At 35.9% G+C, this 18,350-nt stretch overlaps 1 protein-coding gene across 4 annotated transcripts in view; it reads left to right on the top strand.

Moving 5' to 3' along the window:
* GSK3B (glycogen synthase kinase 3 beta) overlaps positions 1–18,350 on the top strand; it is a 287,106-nt gene that overhangs the window by 210,412 nt on the left and 58,344 nt on the right. For 2 of the 4 annotated variants that reach the window (XM_020985881.2, XM_020985882.2), the window contains exon 9: positions 17,992–18,030. The exons of the other annotated variants lie outside the window; for them this stretch is intronic. In XM_020985881.2, the coding sequence (XP_020841540.1) occupies positions 17,992–18,030 (39 nt within the window). The remainder of the gene's footprint in view (positions 1–17,991; positions 18,031–18,350) is intronic. 4 annotated transcript variants of the gene reach the window in all.

The raw sequence follows: 18,350 nt of genomic DNA, 5'->3' as shown, positions 1-18,350 counted from the left end.
ATCTGCTCATGCTGCTAGTTGTGTGTTTTTCCTAATTCAAGTCCAAATACGTTGTAGTATTTTAATGATAGTTAAAGGATGTAGCTATCACAGACAGACCAAGACTTTAATATTTTCCTGATCCGTGTATTTATTTTATTTTATTTTTTTGCTGAGAAGGTATAACTAGTACCCGAGGTCAAATATGACTACTCTATTTCTCTACCCCAAATATTATTCCATTTCTAATTTAAGTAGTTGGGAAATCTGGAAGACCTCAGGAGACTATTTCACTTTGAGGGGTTAAATTGAAGTTCATTTCAAGGTGTCCTAGGAATGCTCACACCTGCCTTAGATTATACAGAAACCATACTGGGTCTCTGAAGAATCATTCAGACTAAGGGTGTCCTAAGACTGTGTCAGACCTAACCGTATATTGACTCATATCCTTAGGGCTCATCTCAATTTAATCCAGCATTTATGTGAACTGTTGCAGGATTACAAGCAGACAAGGCAAGATTTTAAAAAAAAAAAAGGATTTTTTGATGCAGAAATTTTCAGTATATGTATAATTTCAACATATATTTTCAAAAATGTCATCCAAAGTAGTATACATCACATTTTCAGATAGCTAGAAATAGGTTTCTATATCATCTCAAATTTCTTTGGATGACATCCCTGAAGTATAATTTATAATACAATAATGTATTATAAATTGTGGAATACAGTAGTACTAATAGCTGATATTTATGTAGTGCTTATGATTTACAAAGTGCTTTTCTCAAAGCAGTCTTTTCCACTTGGAAGGAGGTCTGTCTGTGATAGAGTGCTACAGAGATCTGTGCTTAACCTTTTGCTATTTAACATTTTTATCAGTGATTGGGATGAAAACATAAATTACATGCTCATCAAATTTACAAATGACTCAGAAATAAATAAAATAAGTAACAACAGTGGATGAGTCAGGATTCAAAAAGATCCAATCAGCTAGAACAGAAGGAACTGGAAATGTTTAGCTTAGAGAATAGCTCAGCTGAAGTGCTGCTTTATACTTGAGGCCTTTCCTGTTCCCTACTCCACATGCTGGTGCCTTCCTCACCATCACCCCTAAATTGCTTTACATTTATTTTCTTACGTATACTTTTATATGTACATGTTGTCTCTCCCTATAAACTGTAAGTTCTTTGAGGACAAAAACTGTCTCATGTTTGTCTTTGCATCCCCAGCGCCCAGCATATATTGTAGGCACTTAAAAGATACTTAATGGGGGGAAAAAAAAACCCTTAGGTGGCACCACAATGGATGTCTTCTTCAAGTGTGAGAAGAACTGTCATGAGGAAAGGAATTAGGCTTATCCTTCTTGGCTGCGGAAGGAAAATGAAGAGCAGTGGGTAGGACTTACAGAGAAAGAAATTTAGGTTTTATGTAAGGAAAAATCTTCCTATGAATGGTAGCTATTCAAAAGGAGAATGGATTGTTTTGGGAAGTAATAAGTTATTTCACTAGAGAACTTCAAGAAACGTCTAAATAGCTACTGTGTTATAGAGGGGATTCTTGTTCAGGTATGGTTAAAACTACATGGCCAGGTATAGGTAATCCATGAATTCTCTTCTCGCCCTGAGATTCTTTGAAGGAAATTGTGTAAGCATTACTATCATCTCCATTTTATAGATAAGAAAACTGCCACCCAATGGTTATATAACTTACCCAAGGTCACATAATTGATTTCAGAAGCAAGATTTGAACCCAGATCTTCTGACACCAGTGTTCCTAACATTATATTATACAGCCTCTGGTATCCATTAGAATGAGTGTGGACAAATATTTTAAAATGTCATACAACTGTAACAGCAAAAGAATTGTGATGAATTTAGATACTTTAATATCTTTTTGAATTCCTGGGTGTTTATATTTTTTTCTGTATTTTGTATCACTAGACAACCAGTGATGCTGCTTTAACAAAAAAAAAAAAAGGCCAGCAAGGATGTCTTTGTAAAGATCTTGCCTAAAATTTGAAAGTAGCCTTGTCCTAGCATGGCTAGAAACAGGTCGGAATTACTGTAACTGAAGAAGTTTTGCTTCCACCAGAGTTGGTTTTGATTCAGTTTGTGCCAGCTCAGGGCACTGTTAACATATGAGGGGCAGCTCCCTTTACAAGTGTACATTAAGAGTTATGTGCATATTCCTAAGTAGCTCTGTATTCTACTATGACCTCAAGAGCAACAGCTAGTATTTTTAGGGGAGCAGGCACAAATAAGGGATTAAGGGAAAAGTGTATGATATGGAAATAACAAGGTAGAGGAAATTAGGAATGACAAGGGACAAAATACAGTAGAATGAGTTCTGCTCATTATAGTACCATGTTATCTTGAAGTTTTTAAATATAATGCTGATGTGTAGGAGGGAAGTTTCTACCTATAATCTAATCCTGGTTTCTGACTATGCCATTTATGACTATTAGGGCTACAAGACATCTATAGAGATATTTCTTCTAGTTCTTGTAGTCAGTAAGTAAACATTTTCATGGTTTTTTAGTCAATAAATCTTAAGCACCTACTCTATGCTAAGCTCTGTGCTAGCCATTGGGGGTGCAGTGTAAGGCAAAAAACAGTCCCTGCTCTCAAGTATCTTACAGTCCAATGATTATCTAACTGTATGGTTTGGGAATAGAATTAAGGGGTGAGAGCTTTACTGTGAAAGAAAAGAAGCTTCATCATGGAATCTTTCCCAGGATTCTAAAATAGTTTTTTTACACCTGAAGAAAAACACCTTGGCCTTCCTGTTTACTCAAGATTTGCTTCTCTAAGATGACATACCTTTGGGGAATAGAAGGGAAGGTTAACAGTGAGTAGAAGTGCATTGCAAGCAAAGAGAAAATCAAAATTAGTGGGGTGGGCTTAGAAGAAAAAAAGGAATGTGTGCTTTGCTAGGTGTTGCAGATAGAAATATAAAACATTCCCTGCCTTCAGTGAGCTGACATTATAGTGCTAGAATCTCCTGTACCTCAGTTTCTTCTTCTCTAAAATAATGATAGTAATTATACCTTTCATATGGGTTTTTGCATGGACAAAATGAAATAATCACTTTTAAAATATGAAAGTGCCATGCAAATGTGAAATGATAATATTGCTCTGTATATTTTTTTATATTATAAGAGTAAGAAAACACTGTGACTAGTAGTGAATAGTATCAGATTAGCAGTCATTAAGTTTTGGTTCTTGCCCTGGTTCTGATTTTGTGATTTCTCGTCAAGAATAAATAGGAAGATACATTCCTAGTTCTGCCTTCCATTTTTTTCCTTGCTTAGCCTCAGTCTGCCTCCCATTTTATCCAGTTCCCTCCCTCTACCAGCTATACCATTGTGAGGTTGTTAGCTGTGATGGTGTCTTCAGAAGTCTAGGGGACAAAACAGGAGAGCAATCAGTATTTTTTTTTTAATTAGCTATAAAGTTATGGTAGAAGTCTTGCCACCCTTATATATCCTTGCCATCCAGTATTCCCCCAAGGATATTATGTTACTAGGAAAGTCAGTAAGTTATCCCTTTTCTAGAACCTGGACTTATCTCTGCCGCCATTCATATAGCATCTGATTGAATTACAGCTGGTTAACCCTAGTATTTCTTTTGAATTTTCACATTATGTATGTACTTCATTTTTCCTCTGGAAAAAGAAACATTTTGAAAAACTCAAGGTTTTTATTATATTGAAGCAGAAAATTACACTTTCCATTTTTAAACCTCTACAGGATGCTTATATAAAACACTATTGCTCCCAAGGTAAAAAAAAGTAATGTTTTAGTGCTTATTATTTGTATCACTATAGGAATTCTAAAAAGGGAAACATGAATGTACATTGGAGTAGCTCGGCAAGGCTTTTGTGTAAGAAGTAGCAAATGGAAATGATCCTTGAACAATATAATATTTAAGAGTGGAATTGGTAAAATGGAATTGGGAGAGAATCCCAACAAAGGTATAGAACTAGGAATGAACATGATTCATGTATTAGCTATGCAAACATGAGACTTCTCTAACTAAAAGAGAGATTGGTTGTGATAGGGGACAAGTTGAAAAAGTGATCTAGATTATGAAAGACTTTTAAAACCAGCCATTAATCTTATTGAACTTGATCCAATATGCAGTAAGGCTCTTGAGTAGAGAAGCTACGTAATAAAGGAAATAGTTGAACATTGATGTGACAGCTGGGTATAGGATGAATGAAGGAATGGGAGGATTTTCTCAAATAACTGTAGGAGATGGTGATTGGTATCCATTTACTGACTCAAAAAGAGGCCCTTTTAAAGAGAGAACACAGATAATTATGTGGGGGAGGGGAAGTACCTAGCACATCATAAATACATGTTAAATCATAAGACAAAATAAAAAGGCTTTGAGAGAAGTGTAGTTAAAAAGTACTGTAAGATAAATTTGTGTAATATTACATTCTTGCACGATTCCTAGTTTTAGTTCTAACCTTTTTTTCAGTAGATACCAGTGCTAATCAGTTTCCATTAAGTGATTTACTATGTACCTGACGATCAAAGCTATCTTTAAAATTATGTGTTCCTTCTAGCCACTGATACCTTTCAAGAGTATTGTTGACTCTTATAATAGTAGTCTGATAGATATAACATCTTCATATAGCTACTTTCTCTTACCCTCCCAGATCTATTAAAACACCTATCAGAAATATGATAAGCCCTTGTTTTATGAATGTTCTTGAGTTTTTATTCCCCCAAATAAAACTATAATAAAAATGTAAATACACAAGGATATACACAAAATTATTTTTCTCCTTTTGCTTTTTTTAAGCAGTGTATTCAGACTTCAGTCTTTCATTTTTATAGCAAGTCATGGAATTTCAAAGTCAGAAAGTTTTTAAAAACATTTTTATCTGTGATCCCTTTTTTTTCCTTGTGATAGCCCAGTTTGAGTTGCTAAGATATCATGGAAATTTATGACTGAATGAAGAGGTAATGGGCCAGTCATATAGCAAGAGAAGAGGGTAATTAATTAAAGGACAGCCTATATCCGTGTCCATAAAACATAAGAAGACTTATAAGGAAGGCTTTCTGTGTGTTGGGTAGAACTTCTGTGGTGGACATATGGAACAACATGAAAAAGAATCTTAAGAATGAGAAGACATGAATGGGTTACAGGCTGTATCAGAAGAGTGAATATTCACTCATAGATCTATTGAAGTTTGGATTTGTAGTAAGGTAGATAAAAATAGGTGACTATCATAATAATGAATAATAGTTAACACTTGTAAAGCCCTTAAATACTTACAAAACATTTTACATTTATCTCATTTAGTATACCTTTTTATAGGCAGAGAAATCATGATAGAGAGATTGAATAATCCACCCCAAAAAAATTATAGATGGTTGATGGAAGAGCCTCAACAAAACCCCCACTCCCTTGCATCCTAGCCGAGTGTTCTTTCTATTAGATAAAGATTGGTGATTTCAGCTTCCAGTTAACTTGCAGTGGTGTTTGACTAAGTCATAGATGGCTGAAGACAGCAAAAAATGCTGAAATTTTGTGTATACCTGTGATAACATAAAAATTTAACAAAGTACATATGATGGGTAGGTAAATGGCACAGAGGATGGAGTGCCAGGCCTGGAGTCAGGAAGACATATCTTTCTGAGTTCAAATATGGTCTCAGACACTTACTAATAACCCTGTGACCCTGAGCAAGTAACCCTGATTGCCTCAAGTTTCCGCATCTGTAAAATGAGTTGGAGAAGAAAATGGCAAACCACTCCAGTATCTTTGCCAGGAAAATTCCAAATGGGGTCACAAAGAGTCAGACTAACTGAAAGGACTGAATAACATATGAGGAAAACCCCAATCTCCAAGGAAGAATATTTTCCCTAAACATTCCCTATCCTAGATACCACATTTTACCTCCTTAATGATGATAAGTCAGATGAACAGAGTACTACAAAATTAGTAAATACTAAAATTCTCTCAGGCTTTATATATTTCTTCTTGCTTGCATTCTGAGAGTGATCTTAGATCCTGTCAAAATCATCCCAGAGATGAGGAACTTAGGCCAGAAAATCCTGTAATGTAGTGACATCATGGACATTTGTACCAAGCTACATTAGGCACCCTGGAACTCACAACTATATCTCAGAAACCTGTTGTAGAAGCAAAAGCAATGGACAGCTGACATCCAGTAGTCAGTCTATCCTATCTCAAAATAATGGTATGCATCTGTCTAGTATGTTGTTATTTGTAGCCCTTACAGAATGTTTTATATTTATAAGAACATTTGCCAGTATTCACATATTAGCGTATTAAACCCAAGTCTGAATATTTGATTCAGCCTTTGCTCTTCTTTATATATATATATATATATATATATATATATATATATATATATATATATATATATATATATATATATATATGTTCTCCTCAGAAAGCTCATCAGGTATAATTGGTGACCTCCAAATTTCCATCCTATCTGTGAACTCTTCTGAACTTCATACTCCTATCTCTAACTGCCTATTAGGCATCCCTATCTTTATGTCCTATGGTCTTTGCAAACTCAGCATATATGAAACTAAAATTTTCATCTTCTAGAACCACCTATACCTCTGGGCTTCCACATTTCTGACAGTAATGTCATCATTCTCTTAGCCATCCAGACTATATTTCAATAGGATTACCCTTCATTCATCCCTTGCAATTTTTTTCCCCATTTCTAATTAGTCACCAAGGCTTCCTTCCTTTATCATGTCTCATCTTGATGGTAAATTTTTTTTCTCTATCATTGACAGTAGAACCTACCTCTCTTGAACTCTTAACATTACAACCCTTGGTAGCGTGTCACCTTATGAGGAACTAGAAACAGCATTAAAAGAAGCTATTGATGGGAAGAGCAAGAATACATGAAGGAGGTCCATGCTGGAGGCTACATAATTGTAAGGGTATTGAGGGATCAATTGCCTTGAAAAAAGGCAAGTTTGCCAAAGGCTTGAAGAAAAATCTCAAGTCTTACTACTTTCTAAAAGAGTAAACAAGTAAGTATATCAAGGATCATTGAAACATTCCTCTACAAAATTTTCATGAGAGTAATGTAATATATACGTGCATCGAGCATTCTTGATGAATCTATGAGAAGGCAATATCTAGGTTTTCACAAGCAATATTTGCGATAGATCAGAACTTTGCAGTTACACATTTCATTTAAAGTTACAGAGAATAATTGTCGATTGACTATAAAAACAAAGCAATTCTGTAGAGCAAAATACAACTCTAAAGGTTCTTTATCTACTCCAGTAAGATGTATTTCATGCATATGCCAAAATCACATGAGATTTCTTGAAAGATATAACAACAGAGATAACAGTACTCGTCTCTGATTATTATCAGCAAGTATGGTATAAAACAGAGAAACATGTTCACTGGAGGGTTTTGCCCTCATCATGAAAAGGCTGTTCAGCACAGAATCCAAGTAGAACTCTATGGATGGTGAGATATGCTCCAAATGCCTCTATTTGTTCATGAATTTGTGTGGATTAGCGAAATCCCTGAGCACATTACAAAGCCTCCTGAATGTATTTCAAAATCAGTCAAAACTGAGTTTTACCTCAATTACCAAATGATACAGTTAGGAAGCATTTATTAAGTACCAATCAGCGGTATGTATATTTTAAATGCATTAATATAGATGTAATATTTGATGATAATTAGGTGAGTTTTCTGGGAAAAGGAGGTGACCAAGGCAGGGGAGGAAACAGGCATTTATTAAGCACCAACTGTGTGCCAGGCACTGTGCTAAGCACTTTACAAATATCTCATTTGATCCTCACAACAACCCTGTAAGGTAGGTGGTTTTATTATTCCCATTTTACTTTTGAGAAAACTGAAGCAGACAGAGGTAAAGTGACTTGCCCAGGATCACATGGCTAGTAAGTGTCTGAAGCTAAATTTGAACTCTGGTCTTCCTGACTTCAGACCTAGCACTTTATCCACTGTGCCACCAGGTACCACTAGCATCTGGCCTTATTCTCGATTAAGGGTTAAAGGGAGAAAGAATATGAACCATTAAAGAAAAGAAAGGAGATGACACATAGTATGATGTCACACTTCCCACCCTTGCCAGCAGATTTTCTTCACCTCTTATTTACTGAGAAAAGAGACCATCCACTTGAGCTTTCCAGAAATCGTTCTCTAACTCTATCCTTCTCTCCTTTTTTTTCTGTCTCTGAAGAAGAGTCCCTTTCTCTTTCCCCAAGTGAACCCTTAAATTCGATCCCCTCTCTCCTTCAATAACTTTCCTCATTGCTTGTTACCATCCTCCTATCTCTCCTCTCCTTCTGCATCCTTCCTACTTCTTCCACCCCCACCCCTCCTCTATTGGCTCTTTTCGTGCTTCGAGAACGAGCCAATAGGCTCAGGTCTAGCCTGGCCTTAGAAAACTCGTTTGAGGTTGTCATCCCTCAAGTTTTTTCCATATATCTTTGCTTCTCTTTACTACTTCACCTAAGTGTTTCTATTACTTTCATCTACTCCCTTCTCATTCCCATGCAAATCAGGATTCTGATTGTCTACCCTAAGGAAATCACTCTCTTCAGAACTACTAGTGGTCTCTTAACTATCTTTTTGCAGGTTTTGATGCCTTTGACCAGCTCTTCCTCCTGAATACTTCTCTGCACGTGGTTTCTGATACTACTCTTCTCTCATTTTCCTGACTACTCATTCTCAGGCTCCTTTGCTATATTTCTTCTCCCTGGGACTCTGTGAAGGTCCCTCTTCTGTCTTAATATGGCCTATTCCAGATCCTCATGGGTTCCCATCAATCAAATATATCCAATCTTAATTTTTCCCTGAATTCCAGTAATTTTTCAAGTGCCTGTTGAATAGTTCCATAGATATCTCAAAGTCAGGATATCCAGAGTGGAAGTTTTTATCTTCCCTGCTAAACTAACTCTCCTCCTTACTTCACTGTTTCTATTGAGAATTACCACTATCGTTCTCATAACCTCTTAAGTTATCCTTAAGTCTTGAGGATTTCACTTTCTTAACATTTCTGATATCCCTCCCCTTATAGAGCCACAAGTTTCATTTAGGCCTTTTACCACCTTTCTTGGACACTAATAGCTTCCTAATTGGTTTCCACTGTTTCTAAATTAGGTTAGTTAGGTGTTACAGTGGATAGAGCATCAGGCCTAAATTTGGGAAGATTCATCTTCCTGAGTTCAGATCTGGCCTCAGACACTTGGCTGTGTAACCCTGGGCAAGTCACTTAACCATATTTGCCTCAGTTTCCTCATCTGCAAAATGAGCTGGAGAAGAAAATGGCAAACCACTCCAGTATCTTTGCCAAGAGAACCCCAAATCAGGTGACAAAGTGTCAAACATGACTGAAAAAAATCTAAGATTTTTTTAAAAGCTTCTAAATTGAAAAAAAAAAAAGTAACAAGCATTTATGAAGTGTCTGCTATGTACCAGACATTATGCTGGTGCTTTAAAAAATATTATCTCATTTTATCTTCACAAAACTGAGAACGTGACTCACAAAGCTAGTGGGTGTCTGAGGTCAGACTTGAACTAGTATCATCCTGACTCCAAAACCAGGTCTTTAGACCAGTCAGTTAACTGCCTTTAGTCTCTTTCCTTTCCAGTCCATCCTTTACAGAGCTGCCAAAATGATCTTCCTAAGGCTTTGAGCTGACCATACTTCTTTGTGAAACTTCAAAGGCTCCCCTTTGCTTAAAGGATAAAATACTTTTTAGTCTAATATTTATGACCCATCTCTTTCTCATGTAATTTTTCAGCCTTGCTTTTTGTCACCAGATGAACTAGACTTCTGGCTATCCTTTGAACTCAGCACTCCATTTTCTGCCTTTGTATATTCCATCCTAGAATCCACTCCTTCCTTATCACTCTTTCAGAGGTTCAGCTCCATGCTACTTCTGCATGAAGCCTTCCCTGATCTACATCTCTCTCTGTCTCTCTCTCCCTCTCTCCTTCTCTCTCTCTCTCTCTCTCTCTCTCTCTCTCTTACACACACACACACACACACACACACACACACAAGTTGTTAGTGGTTTGTCTTCTTCAATTTTCCTTGTTCTGTACTTATTAATGTATATACTGTATCCCCCTTAGGGGCAACTAGGTGGTGCAGTAGAGCTCCAGGCCTAGAGTCAGAAAGATGCAAGTTCAAATTTGGTATCACATACTTCCTAGCTGTGTGACCTTGGGCAAATCATTTCTGTCTTCCTCAGTTTCTTCAACTGTAAAATGGGGGTAATAATATTGCCCCTATTTCCCAGGGTTGTGTGAAGATTAAATGAGATATGTGTATATTGCTTAGCATAATGTCTGGCACTTGGTAGGTACCTGATAAATAGTTATTTCCTTCCTTTCCTTCCCCCAACCTCTATGGAATGTAAGTTTCTTGAGACCAGGGTCTATTTTATATTTTGTCTTTATGTCTCCAGAGCCTAGCACAGTACCTTGGACGTAGTTGTTTGGTTATTTTTTGTTACTGTCACAAAAGAGAAAGGAGGAGAGAAGAGTGTTTCAAGGAGTTATGAATTAGTTGGTAGTGGCATAGGAAAGGCTTTCTGCAGAAGATGGAATTTGAACTGAACTTTGAAGGAAGACAAGGAAGCTAAGAGACGGAGGTAAAGAGAGAGGGCATTTCCAGCATGGGCGCCAGCTAATGCAGACACAAAGTTTGGAAATGGAATGTTGTATGCAAGGAACAGCAAGGGATTATGGGTGAATGGAAGAGAATAAAATGTAAGAAGACTGAAAAAAGAGAGGGAGGGAGGGGTGAAGTGGTGAAGAGCTTTAAATGCCAGACAGAGGACTTTTACATTTGATCCTGAAAGTAATAGCACCTACCTCCTAGGATTGTTGTGGGGATCAAATAAGATAATATTGGTAAAGAGCTTATGTAGCACACTGCCTAGCACACAGTAGGAACTCAAATACTTATTTCCTTCCTAATAGGGAGCTAATGGAGTTTTTGAGCCAGGGGTGAAAGAGTGAGATAAGGAGTTATTTGGGAAATAAAGTCTAAGAGGTATTAGAATAGGAAGACACTTTGAAACAGGGATACCAATTACAAGGCTGTTGCAGTAGACCAGGCTAGAGGTGATGAAGACCTATGCTAGAGTATGCTTCATGAGTCAAGAGAAGGGTACATATATGAGCAATGTCGTAAAGGTAGGAATGACCAGATGAGGCAGTGGATTGGATGTATGGGATAAGAGTAAGTAAGAAGTCAAAGATTATACCTGGGTTACCAGCCTGGGTGACTGGGAAGATGTTGGTACCCTCTATAGTAAAAGGAAAGTTGAGGAAGGGGGAATAATGAGTTCTGTTTTGGACATTTTGAGTTCAGTATCCAAAAGGCAATTGGTGATGCCAGATTCAGGAGAGAGACTAGGGCTGGATATATACCTGTGGGAATCATGTGTGTCAAGATAAATGAATTCTTGGGAGCTGACGAGATCACCAAGTGAAATCATATTTGGGGAGAGTTGATGGCCCAGAACAGAACCTTAGAAGATACCCCCTTTGGTGGACATGCCCTGGAGGAACAAGGTCAGGGGGAAAGAGAGTGATCAGAGGCTTGAAGAAAAATTGGAGAGTTTGATATAGTTGCTCTCCTGAGTGGCATGAGAGATTAGGGTGGTGTGAAAAGGATTGCCTTGCCACAGCAAGTTCTGGTTGAGATTGTGTAACAAGTTTTAATGGACTCAGCTGCCAATGTAATGTTTCTAAAACAACATGAATTTTAATGGACTCAATCAGGTGCCTAAGTCAGTTTTCTGAAGTGTAGGTCTGAGTGTGTCATTTCCCTATTCATTAAACTGCAGGCTCTCCCTATTGCTTTCTGCTTCTTAACCTGGTTCCTTCCTACCTTTCCGGGCTTCTTTTACTTCCCTCCACATAGTACCTTCTGGCTCTACTAGCCAATTCGTTGTTCATCACCTGTCTCTCTGCTTTTGCAGTAGTTAGCTGTTCACCACACTTGGAATGCTCTCCTTCCTCACCTCTGCCTCATAGCTTCCCTGACTCAGATCCTACCTTCTGCAGAATACCTTTCCTGGTCCTCCAGCTTCTAGTGCCTTCTCTAAAGTTACTTTCCATCTGATCTCTAAATACGTTGTATTTATGTAGTTACTTACATGTCTGCCCATTAGAATATGGGCTCCTTGAGGGCACAGACTGTTTTTGCCTTCCTTTGCATCCTCAGAAGCATAGTAAGTAATAACATCAAGTATTACATGGCAAGTAATGATTGATTGATTGAACTCATCATCCATAGCTATACAGTTAATTCAGTTTCTCATTATGTTATGACAGCTTCACCTACAAAGAATGCTACTGCTACAATTCCCGATAACAGTATCATAATGCTGTTTCTTATACACACACACACAGAGATAATCTATTTATATTCTCTAAGTCTTGATTACTTTTTAAATTCCCCAATAATGCTTTGTATCTTTTGTTCAATTTGGAATGGGATTTCACCTCTCTCTACCACATTTGGCTCTTCCCAGTACTCAAAACTGACACAGAACTCAAAAAGAACTTGAATACTATGAACTAAACTTCTAGGGTGCAATAATTTTAGTTGTCTGCCCAGGCAGTGAGACACTTAACTTCTGACTAGTCTAGGTCCAAACTAAGTATATAAGTATGTGTGTCTATAAACATAAACAAGTACCTAAATACATATATATGTTCTCTTAGTTATCACTAAGGTTACAGTAGCAGGAAATTTATTACTTCCCTGATATTCGCTTCAGCAATTTCCTGATCATTGAGCAACTTAGTTAAGCAGGAGATTGTGGTATTTGGGGTGGAGAGTGGGGAAAGCTTTGTGAAGATAGTGAGAATTTTAACAGATAATCTTTTGCCGATGATCATTATAGGTCAACTTTTAACTATTTTGCCTGTTTTATTTCTTGCGTAGGCACCATACAGTTGAGTAAGCAAGAATGACTTTGGTTGTTAAAAGTAGTTTATTAACAAGGTTTAATTTTAATAGGAAAAGGTGAGCTGCTCCCATCTCACAGATGCATATACAGGGTATTGCAAAAGTTCTAATTCTTGAAAGGCTATTAGAACCCCTTAAAGTAGCTTTCCCTCACACACACACACACACACACGCATACACACCCCCTCTACCCACTGCCCCATTCCTCTGGTGAAAGTAATGAAATCATATTACCATGGCCTCTGGAAAGGGCATATTACTTTCAAGTGTTGTCTCCCTCATTAGAATGAAAGCTCCTTTAGGACAGGGACTTTTTTGTGCCTCTGTCCCTGGCTCTTAGCACAGTACTGGGCACATATTAAGGATATAATAAATACTTTTCATTCATTCATAGTGGATACTCAGTAAATGTGTTAAACGTGTCTTCTTATAAAAATTTATCTAGTGCTTCATGATTCCAAATAATTTTTCTGCTTTCATTCTCACAGTAATCTTGATTATCACTTTTTTAAAATGGGAAAGGAGAATGATTGTACTTTTCAAAAGCAAGGTACTTTTCATTGCTTTGATTATATTTCTTTTTAAAAGATTCTCCTGCTATTTCTCCTTGAATACAGAAAGTTTCTGTATTTGTTTAAAACCTATTCCTTGGGTTTATGATGAGTCAACAAGCATTTATTATACATCTAGTATATGTCAGGCTCTGCTAAGCACTGAGGATACATGGATAAAAATGAAACAGTCTCTGTCCTTAAGGAGCATACGTTCTAATGGGATAGATAGAATTATATCAGTATATACAGAATATATCGAAGAATAACATGAGATAGTTTTGGAGAGTAGGACGCTAGCAGCTTGGGAGGTCAGTCAAGGAAGGCTTCATGTAGAAGGTAGCACTTGATCTGAGACTTGAAATTCCAAGAAGAATAATATTTTAGGCATCAGGGAAAAGTTACAAAAGTAGTGAAAGGAGCCGTAGAGAAGTAGATTAACATGACCTTTTCTTATATTGATGGCAGTGTTGATTTGATTATGACTCTGGAACTGTGAAAGTGTATGTAAGGAGGTAGAGAAAACCCACATGATACTGAGGCAAGATGGCTGGGAAATGTGATTAGGACTACTTAGATGTAGACTAAATGAGTGAATGATGATCCAGAAAAGAGTAAATTACATGCAGCACCTTCTTGAAAGGGACAAGAGATATCATAAAATTTTGGTGCTTAGAAAGGGATAGCCTTCAGTTACATGAAAAAATCAATTCTGGAATGTTTCCTTCCTGCATCATAGTAAATAAATAAAGCATCTCTGTGGTTTAAGGAAGTAATGGGTAGGAAGACCTTTTAAATATCAGTAAACAATGTAATTTTACCATTTTACTGGATTTGGATTCTTTTGTTGGGCATTCCTTGTATGTATGGATTTAAACTTGACTTCAGTATTAAGAAAGAAAAGCATTTATTTCCACCCCCCTTTTTTGGTTAATTCATTCAATAAATATTTAAATGTACACAATTTCCAAGGCATTCTACTATGCATTATGACTGATGTAAAGGTGAATAATACAGTCCCCATTTTCAAGGAGCATGAAATTTTTATACTTCCCTTTTACTGGGTTAGGTTCTAAAAGTTACTTTTAAATTCTGATCTTGTCCTGTTAGGCAGCTGAAAAATCTTAGTGAGACTTACTTTTAAATAAGACTCTGTTTCATTACTCTTTGGCAAATACACTTTTTATAAAATTCTTAAATGTTAACTGAAATAGTCTCAGGTTAAAAATATCTTATTTTTATGCCTGAATTCTAATATTTCAATATGTTGGTTTAATAATACTCGGTGTCTGTAAAAGCTTTTAAATTGAGCCTGCATGCTTAGCAATTTGGATTGGAATGGTTTTCATTGGTGAGAAATTGATTCATACATAAATTAATTTCTTAGAGCCCAGAAAAATAATGAAATTTTCTTTTCAATTCATTTTATATTTCAAAACAAGATTAGCAAGAGATAAATCTATCAGTCTGAATTGAAATAAACTGCAATTTCAGAAAACTTTTATTTGGTCATTTTGTCTTTTACATTAAATCTTTTTGTTCATGTATTAAAGCTTGCTTTTAGGTTGTCTGCACTCTTGATACATAATTATATTCCAGCAACTTTTACTTTTTAAAAGAATATTTAGCAGTATGACCTGAATGAATGGAAACAATTTACTAACAAATTTAGAAACCCTTTAAAATTTGAGTACTAGTAGTGTTATAAAATAAGAGTTATTATCTTTTAAATAAACCTTAGCTATTTTAGATAAAGATGGTGTATTTTATATTTCACTAATGTGACTGTCCCTGTTTGGGGCTAACTTCAAATGTTGAATTCTCACAGAGCAAAAGCATGATAATGTTATTTGCATATTACTTAACTAGAACTCTGTATCATCTGACAGTGTTTGAACAACGTTTATGTGATAGCAGATCACTTTGTAGTAATATAAAGAAGTCTTTTAATTCAGTCTTCATGTGATCACTGTATGTAAGGTTCATATCAAACATTAAAAACCATCCTCAATTAAAGATGCCAAAGAGTCAAGTTACACTAATTAAGGGGTGCTTAAATTTAAAAGGCATCGACTAGGTTTTTTCCCGTTTGAATACTATATACTGTCCCTGTCTTTTAAAATTAAGTAGAATGAAGCTTTTCTTCTAATCAACTAACTAATGCAGTATAAAGTTCAGCAAATAAGTAAAAATTAACATGTGGTGCTGTGTTTAATGTGATATTTCATTCTGTGTTTGTTTTTAAATTGTAACTAATTTTAGTTAGTAGCTTGAAAACAAAGGCCTGATTGCAATAGATTCCTTTTTTAGTAATGGTTAAGTTTGCATCCTTGAGCATGTGGTTTTGTCAGTTGTTTTGAACTCCATTGCATTTATTTGGTCTGTAACTGGAGATCTGTGGCAGTAGTTCATATTTATCCCAATATCAACTAGTGAAGAGGAACTGTTTGGAACAGGCAGCAGAATTGACTTTGGGTTCTGTTTAGATTAATTGTCACTGGTTACATCCATGGAAAATGGGAAACTTTACATTGATCATGTGGCTTCTTAATATAATAGAATTAGATCTGATGCTGTCAGGAAGCTACTTTAACATAGGACTTGAAATGGTATATGTGATTGTTTTTTTAAAGGCTCTTTTATAAAGCATTTTTAATTCAGTTATAAAAAGTTTCTCCAGGCTTAAACTTGATAGTCAAAGGCTATATGTAGATTAAAAGTGCATCTATAATTTTTAGTTATCCAAATGCAAATGTACTTTGAATAATTTCCTATATTAGGACTTGTTTGCATTTGTTCAACACCAGAAGATACTTAACTTTTGAAAACTGGGAATTGATGTACTGCTAGTTCTACTATGGACTAGTATTCTGAGAGACTGTTTATTTCATCTTATCAAAATGAGTTGCTGCATAGGTGAGGTAGTATTTGGATCACTTTAAAAGTTCATGTCAGTGTTTTGTTTTGTTTTGTTTTCCTTTTTCCTATTTTCTTTTTGGCCTTTTTTGTTTTACTTATTTATTTTTGCTTTTGTTTTTTGCAGGGGTGTTTTGGGATTTTCATGGCCTTGCTGCACATTTGGCTGGCCATATTTAGTCTGCGCACTAAATGTTAGTCTGCCCAGTTGAGTCTTACTTTCGTGCACTCAGTTCTTTTGGTTTGATTTCATGTTTTGTCCTCCTGGATGTGTTTTAGATTGAGAGATTTTTCTTCTGATGGGCCGGATTTTAATCCGTATGCTAAATTTTAGTCTGCAGACTAAAAGTAATCCGCGGATTATTTATTTTTATTAAAAATATTTAATTCCCCCACTAGAAACTATCCTAAAAGAATGTTAAATTATTCTACGCTAGTCAAGGGAGTTCACAGCTACTGGTGAGTTGTACGATCTTTTATTCTTATGCCTTATAACCGACACCACTACCTCTGTCACTTTTTTTTGCTCAGTTGTACTAGGTGTTGGTGTACATTACTGTGCTTGTCACCCATAACTGTGACTGTCCCTTAATATTACTGTTTATTGTATATCTTTTGTTTAGCTTTTGGTGGGTGAATTGGGTAGAATTATAGGTGGAACTGTGTTGAATTGGTAGTGCTAAAAGGCTCAGGATTTTTTTTAGTGAGTTATTCCAAAAGGAAAGAATGTTCTTAAGTTTTTCTTTTCTTAAGTAATGGGTGCAAGGGTATGAGGGGGAAAAGCCCACAATAGAAAAATTAAGTCCATACCCGCACTCCCAAGGTGATATGTCAATTTCGTGAAGAGTCCTAAAGAGATGAGAAAGAACGTCAGCAAAAATAAACATCCATTAGAAGGGAAGTCAATCCAAAATGGAGAATAATCCGCGGTGGCCTGATCCGTTCTTAGCTCACACAAATTTATAAACTATCTGGCTTGAAAACTCAAATGATAATACAGACCAAATATTTTTATTTTCTTCTGAACACTAATTTAGAATTTTTTCATACTGTGTTCCTTGGACACATTTATGGAGAAAAACAAAATTTGTACATAGGGATTTAACATGTTTAAAGCAGGCTAATCTGGCCCTCCCTTCTCCCTATTCTCCCCATGTCTGTGGACAATGAATCCAGGACAAGAGGATTACCAAATACTTTACTTTGGGAACTTGATTACCCCTTTACTTCTAGATTTAATTTTGATTTAACTTTTTTTGGTTTTGTATTTTTTTAATAAATGCACTGGCATTGGAACATAATAAAATAAAATTATGATGTTTCTTTACTGTGCCTCACCATTGCGCAATCAATTTTTTTACCTACACTTGTGGCGAAATAATTTTCAAAACTTGGACTTGCTACTATGGAGACTGATGTTTAAAATTTATAACTGTATAAACATTTTCTATGTCCCCCACACCATGGATTTCTTATAACAATGGATATATTTTTCCTTGCTGGACTATTCTCTTTTGGATTGACTCCCCCTGTTTGGATTATTTCACTGCATTATCATCTTTAGGACTCGTCAGGAACAGGACATTTCACCTCAGGAGTGCGGGTATGTATTTAATTTTTTTTTTTTCAAATTATTAGGGCTGGCCTATAAAACTGGGGGAAAGGAATTTTGAAAGGTTAGAGATTCCTGCTACAAATAAATACATATTTCATTCTTGAAATATAATAAAAATTATACCTAGGCATCTGTGATTTCAGTTTTTAAATCACTCTATAGAAAGGTTTTTGTTCAGGTATGTTATATCTTGTCTTCATCACTGATCTCAATAATTCGTTATAGTTCCAGACAGGTTTAACAATTAGAGTGGTTTTTTTCTTTAAATTTCCTTTATTAAATAAAAAAAGTTGTTGATTAATTGTAGA

This window comes from Phascolarctos cinereus, unplaced genomic scaffold (assembly GCF_003287225.1).
Source record: "Phascolarctos cinereus isolate Bilbo 61053 unplaced genomic scaffold, phaCin_HiC Scaffold_726;HRSCAF=1367, whole genome shotgun sequence".
NCBI lineage: Eukaryota > Metazoa > Chordata > Mammalia > Diprotodontia > Phascolarctidae > Phascolarctos > Phascolarctos cinereus.
The sequence above is the reverse complement of the archived record's forward strand: the minus strand, read 5'-3'. Positions and strand labels throughout refer to the sequence as shown.